The following is a 7,248-nucleotide window of genomic DNA, read 5'->3' as shown; positions in this document are numbered from 1 at the left end:
CATCGGGAATGGAAAAGTGTCGCCGGAATCTGGAAATACGACCCTCAGAAAGGAGGTCTTTCAAGTGTTTAGCCATTTTCGCGGGGATTCAAGGTTCCGTCGAAATCAAAATGACAAACAGAAAATAGGATTGCAAAGAAGAGAGAAGAAGACTTACGATGAGTAAACAGGGCAAGGATAGACAGAGAAGAATTGCAGAAAATGCGAGACAGAGAAGGGATACCCGCTGGCGGTCGAAGAGTCTCGAATACTCGACGAAATGTGCACTCGAAAGGACTGAAATTTCAAATCGCAATAAATGCGAGACGCACGAATGAGGCGGGAAAGTGTAATGATGACCGAAAAGTTGTGCGCATTCTGACATCTGTATTGGGATACGCAAAGCCGCCTGACCTATTTTGACTTTTCCAATTCAAGACCAAACACGCCGATTAACTACCGTCAATGGGGAGTTCGGGGGGCAATTGTGGGAGCCGAATAATGGCAAAATCAGAAGGTGCGTACCTTAGAAGACTAATATTAATCGGCTGTATCCTGCGAGAATGGGAAGCCGAATATAATACATGTGCCGAATAAGTGTAGATCCTTAGAGCCGAATAAGAGAAAGGATAATGATTAAAAAGTAGGCCCTAGCCCTGAGGATCAAAAGGAACAGGTATAAATACAGGAACAATGGATTGAGAAAGGTATGTAAGAATCACTTCACTTAACTTAATAAAGAAGCTATCCTGAGTGTCTGAACTGACTTGTCCGTCGGAGTGCTAATTCCGGCACAACCGACCGGAGTGTTTGTATCTTTTCAGGTGACTAGTTGAGGATCACCAGCGTCTCCCAGGATCTGAAGAGTATTTCCAAAACCACTTCTCCACAGTAGGCTCAATTAAAATTCGATTTGGGGCAATTAAATTAGATTAAACTAATGTCCACTAATTAGCCTTTGTTAAGTACATTTTTGTTTAATGGCCTAATTAAGGCCTTAGTGGTATCATTGAACACAAAACACTCCCACTCACTCATTCGTCCATCTACATGCATCGTTGAGTCTCCTAAGCCCCAAAAACATGAGAGAGTGTGAGAATAGAGGAATTGGTTCAAGATTTGGAGATTGAGCTCAAACTCAAGGAGGTACTAAGAATTGTTGTTAATTGAAGAAGATTTGTAGAGCCTCAACCTTAATTTTTGTAAATTGAAGCCTCTAGGTAGGAGACTAAGCTCTTCATTGAGTAATTGAGTTAGATTCAACAAGATCATTAGTGAACTAAGTGAATTTATATACGAATTGTACTAGAATTGGGCCATACCATGCATGCATGTACATTTTCTCACAAATTGAGCATGACTTCAAGGATTTCCTTCATGCATGTGTTCATCTCACTTACATTTTGAGGATTCATCTTGTTTTCCATTAAATTGCCAAGTTGGGTCATGGTTTAAAGAAGTTTGGTTAAGAAAAATTCATGTGTGTTGTGTTCATAAAATATTCTTGAGCTAATGTTGAATTTTGCATAATTGACAAGCCATTGGGCCATGATTTCTTGCAATGATCTTTAATTCATGCTGTTTTATGAGTTTTCATGTATTTCCTCAAGTTTTGGCCCAGAAAGATGAGATTTGATGCTTCAAAAGTTGAATTTAAGCTTGGTGATCAAATCTGGAAATTCCAGAAATTTGATCCACGCTCGAGCGAGGAACTTCACGCTCGAGCGTGCACTCTGAGTGCATGCACTTTTGCTTGAGCGTCGGGGGTTACGCTCGAGCGTGAAATGCATATACCCAGAAGTTCATGTGTTTTGCAGTCCGCTCAAGCGAGGGAATTCACGCTCAAGCGAGGGTCTGAGTCTCACACTCGAGCGGAGGTTGAGCATCCGTCGAGCGTGAAAAACATGCAGCCAGTACTTTTTCAAAAATTCGCAGTCCACTCGAGCGGGGAAAGTCACGGTCGAGCGGAGCTTCATTTTCTGTATGTCCGCTCGAGCGAGGAAATCCACGCTCGAGCATGGACCTTATTTTCAACAAGTTTTGAAAAATGTTTTCCAATTCATTTTTGCATCCTCATTCCATCCTAAGCATTCCTAGGCCATGTTAAAGACTCCATAATGAGGATTAAAGGCTAGAAACGCACTAAGAACAAACAAAATAAGTTATGTACAATTCAAACATGTGTTTCAGGTGTGTATCTGTTATGTGTCATGTAGGTCACGTGCCATATACCGTTTGACTAGTCTGCTCCGTTTGTCTGCCTCAAAGCCAACTGTGAGTAATAACTTAGTAAAGCTATGTTCAACTTTACTTACTTTCTGTATGATGAATTAAGATCTATTTTCTGAAATGCTATGTTCTGTACAATGAATGATTGTCCAATTTCTGACATGTATTCGTGGCATCCTTAGCATCATATATCTGTTGGCTGTTACCTAGTATCGGAGGTCCCCGTTATGGGACTTATTATGTCTATCATCTGCTACCCATATTGGAGGCTACATCATGGAGCTCAGCATGTTTCTTCTCTGTTACCCGGATCCAGAGGTTCCTTTATGGAACTGGTTATTTATAACCCCCACATGTTCTGCATCTGCTTTGCATCTGTTCTGTTAGCGCTAATGGATGTACCATATATGCTTTAGCATGACTTATGATTTCTATATGTGATCTGGACAAGATTATGAATTTGATACGAAACTGAATTATAATTTCTGAATCTGTACGGACTCATTCATTGAAACCCTTTACTCTGTTATTATTCACTGGGCTTCCGCTCACTGTTTATATTATGTATGTAGGTGAGTCGGCGCGTGATCAGGCCAGAGTTGACGGCCCACACTTCAGTTTTGTCAGCCAACCTTTGTGCCTCCCGAGGAGGTTCCTGATGAAGTTCGGTTTTGTTGCTATTTTTGTAACCTGTATTAGACTATGTTGTTGTTAAGTTGTGGGCAAGATTTTTGTCCTGAACGCCTAGGTGTGTTGTGTATATATATATCATGTGTGTTGACTTCGCCCGCACTTTGTAAAAATTTCAAGCTTTACTGTCTCATGTATGTTATCACAGCTCATTGGACCTTGTCTATTTTGTATATTTGCTTTCGCAGCCCCTATCTATTTGTTAATCTGTCATGAGGCCTTTAGTAATCCAAGGATTACTAGCCGGTTTCCATACTAAACCTATAGGGGTGGATTTGGGTCGTGACAGAGTGGTATCTGAGCACGTGTTCTACCGCACACACAGGTCCATATGAGCTTAGGATGTCCTAGTAAGAATTAGGGGCATTCCATTTGCATGTGTGAGTGTGTGGTAATCCAAATGGATATGAAAACTGAATGTAAATTTGAACAAATGAATTGAAAGAAACGGATAAGATTATTCCTATGTTTGTTATCATCTGATGTCTCTATAGCAACATGGAGAATGCAAGGGGAAATGATGTAAGCGAATCTTCAGAGGCTCGCATGAGTCGAATGGAACAAATTCTTGCGGCATTGACTGAAACTATGACACAACAGTAAAGATAACAACCTTTGCCCCCTCTACCTCCGCCGGCACAAGCCGAAGCAGATAATAATGACATCATCAACTTGACACAGAAATTCATAAAGATGAAACCGCCGACATTTCTTGGTGGAATTGAACCGTTGAAAGCAGAGACGTGGTTACTTGAAATGGAAAAGCTGTTTGAAGTGTTTCCTTGTTTTGAAGTCCAGAAAGTCCTCCTAGCCACCTATACTCTGAAGGATGAAGCCCGAAGGTGGTGGTTACTAATTCGAAGCAGCAATGGGAATATAACGTGGGCACAGTTTAATGCAATCTTCTATGATAAATATTTTTCCCAATGTTTCAGGGATCGGAAAGTGTCAGAGTTTCAAGAACTTAAACAGGGAAGAATGTCTGTAGCTGAGTATGAAGCCAAATTCACTGAACTAGCATGGTTTGCTCCACATATGGTGCATACTGATTACAAGAAGGCGCGAAAATTTGAAGGCGGACTAGATTTAGAAGTGTTTGATCGGGTAGGCATATTGAAATTGCCTACTTATGTGGAAGTTTTAGACAGATCCCTCATGGCAGAAGCCACTCTAGCCGCTATGAAACAAAGTAAAGCCCCAGTAGCTACAACAACTGACTGGAGAGGAAAAAGGTCTGGGTATGGTTTTAGAAGAGGCCGGTCTCATATGAGTAAGAAGTAGAATACGGGGTCTACAATCAGCTCGAGTCTGAGTAGTGGGTCTATTCCGGTTTGTTCTGATTGTGGAATAAGGCATAGGGGTGTGTGCTACCGAGTATCCAATGGTTGTTTCCGTTGTGGCAAGACAGGTCATGTAGTGAAAGATTGCCCACTTGGGTCTAAGAATACTAGCCGTCCTATGGTGAGTTCAGCTGGCTTCGCTTCTACAGTCAAAACAAATGTAAAGGCTAATACTGTGAAAGAACCTCTGAAACAAGGTCGAGTGTTTGCCTTAGTGGCCGGCGATGTACAAAACACTGATATTGTTGTGTCAGGTATACTCCCTGTATGTTCTCAAAATGCATGTGTACTGATAGATTCTGGTTCTACACATTCCTTTGTATCGCATGCTTTCTCTCGGAAATTGACTAGACCATTAGAACTTATGACATATGTGTTATCTATATCTACACCGTCTGGGGGTTCTATGATGTGTGCCCATGTTTATCCAACATGTGATATTATGATTGGCGATGTGATATTATATGTTGACTTGTTGCCCTTGAACATTGATCATTTTGATTGTATTCTGGGAATGGACTAGTTGACTAAATACTGTGCTACCATTGACTGTGCAAGTAAATATGTTGAGTTTAGACCACTGGGTATGCCTGAATTTATTTTTATTGGGAACGGGGTAGTTTCTCCCCCATATCTGATTTCGGTTATGAAAATTGTAAAACTGCTTAGGAAAGGATGTAGGGGTTATTTGTGTTGTATACTGACTGCATCATCTGACGGTACTAATGTAGAGACTATCCCTGTTGCTTGTGAATTCCTCGATGTGTTTTCGAATGACCTACCTGAGGACTTAGTTGATAGAGAAATTGAATTCACTATTGAGGTGTTTCTAAGAACCCAACCTATTCCCAAGACCCCCTATAAAATGCCTACCTTAGAACTGAAAGAATTAAAAACTCAACTTCAGGAACTACTGAACAAGAAATTTATCCGTTCGAGCACTTCACCGTGGAGTGCTCCAGTCCTATTTGTCAAAAAGAAAGATGTGTCTTTGAGGCTATGTATAGATTACCGGGAGTTGAACAAAGCAACTATCAAGAACAAATTCCCTCTGCCCCGAATAGGTGACTTGTTTGACCAACTTCAGGGAGCCCAAGTATTTTTCAAAATTGACCTCAGATCTGGGTATCACCAATTAAAGGTTAAGGCTGAAGACATAGAGAAAACTGCATTCAAAACTAGATATGGGCATTATGAATTTTTAGTAATGCCGTTTGGGGTGACCAATGCACCTGCTGCCTTTATGGACCTTATGAATAGAGTGTTTAAATCATTTCTGGATGAATTTATTATTGTGTTTATTGATGATATCCTGATTTATTCCAAAAGCAGGGAAGAACATGAGAATCACTTGAGAATTGCTCTACAGACCTTGAGAGAAAAGAAATTATACGCTAAATTGTCCAAATGTGAATTCTGGCTTGACAGTGTGGCATTTTTGGGTCATGTAATCAACAAGGATGGTGTTTCTGTTGACCCTCAGAAAATTGAAGCTATTGTAGACTGGCCTAAACCGACAAATGTGACAGAGGTTGGAAGTTTTCTGGGACTTACAGGTTACTACAGGAGATTTGTGAGAGACTTTTCCAAACTTGCCATGCCATTGACCCAGTTAACTCATAAAAATGTGTCATTTGATTAGAACGAACAAAGGGAGGCAGCCTTTCAAGAGTTGAAAACCAGGTTAGTGACTGCACCAATTTTAACTTTGCCTAATGGCACTGATGGGTTTCAAATTTACAGTGATGCTTCCTATAAAGGATTGGGGTGTGTGTTAATGCAAAATGGAAAAGTGATTGCCTATGCTTCTCGACAACTCCGATCTCATGAAAAGAATTACCCAACACATGATCTTGAATTAGCAGCAGTGGTGTTTGTTTTGAAAATCTGGCGTCACTACTTGTATGCGGTAACTTATGAAGTGTATACAGATCATAAGAGCCTCAAATATTTCTTTACCCAAAAGGAACTGAACATGAGACAAAGAAGGTGGCTAGAATTGATTAAAGACTACAATATACAGATTCTGTATCATTCGGGGAAGGCAAATACCATGGCAGATGCCTTGAGCCGAAAATCCATTGCAAATTTGTCATGTTTGCTGTCGAATCGAAAAGAGTTATTAGATGACCTGGAACGGAATGGGATTGAAATCGTTTTGCAAGAGTAAGGTGGGATTTTAGCTGCTATTTTCGCTCAACCTATAATTATTGAAGAAATCAAACAGAAGCAATGTGAAGATGAGTACTTGAAAAAGATCATAGAGGAATTTGATTCAAAACCGAGGCCGGGATTTGTGTTTCAGAATGATGTGCTGAAATTTCAAAACCGTCTTTGAGTGCTCGATTGTTGTGACTTGAGGAAACGTGCTATGTTTGAAGCCCACAATACTACATTTGCTATGCATCCAGGGAATACGAAAATGTATCATGATTTGAAACATAATTTTTGGTGGCTTGGAATAAAAAAAGAGTATTGCAGATTTTGTGGTTAGATATCTATATTGCCAGCAGGTTAAAGCTGAACATCAACGACCCGCTGGTTTGCTGCAACCACTCCCATTACCGGAATGAAAATGGGAGCACATTACCATGGACTTCATTATGGGATTGCCTCACTCTTCCCCAGGTATGGACTCTATTTGGGTTATAGTTGATCGTTTAACTAAGTCTGCTCATTTCCTACCTGTTAAATCTATTTACAATGCTGACAAATTGGCCAATATTTATATGACTGAGATTGTGAGATTGCACGGAGTGCCAGTATCTATTGTATCTGACAGGAATTCAAAGTTTGTGTCAAGATTTTGGCAGAGTTTGCAACAATCTTTGGGGACAGAACTAAGGTTGAGTAGTGCCTATCACCCTGTCACGCCCTCAAAATAAACCCATTATATATATATCATTGACATGCAATATTAAAAGAAAACAATTCATTATCCCATTCATCAGAGTATTACTAAATAAAAACATTACATGTAATATCAAATTAAATGCCCTATGGGCTTACA

At 40.2% G+C, this 7,248-nt stretch overlaps 1 protein-coding gene across 1 annotated transcript; it reads left to right on the top strand.

Annotated features, from left to right (window-relative positions):
- The first annotated feature begins 3,396 nt into the window (after positions 1-3,396).
- On the top strand, positions 3,397-5,880 carry LOC145802301 (uncharacterized). The gene is made up of 5 exons (XM_082894989.1): positions 3,397-3,497; positions 3,834-4,130; positions 4,251-4,492; positions 4,970-5,061; positions 5,722-5,880. The coding sequence occupies exons 1-5, from the start codon at positions 3,397-3,399 to the stop codon at positions 5,878-5,880; spliced, it is 891 nt and encodes a 296-aa protein (XP_082751115.1).
- Positions 5,881-7,248: the final 1,368 nt, after the last annotated feature.

Source organism: Camellia sinensis, chromosome 11 (assembly GCF_055761805.1).
Source record: "Camellia sinensis isolate YWXY chromosome 11, ASM5576180v1, whole genome shotgun sequence".
Lineage (NCBI taxonomy): Eukaryota > Viridiplantae > Streptophyta > Magnoliopsida > Ericales > Theaceae > Camellia > Camellia sinensis.
The sequence above is the reverse complement of the archived record's forward strand: the minus strand, read 5'-3'. Positions and strand labels throughout refer to the sequence as shown.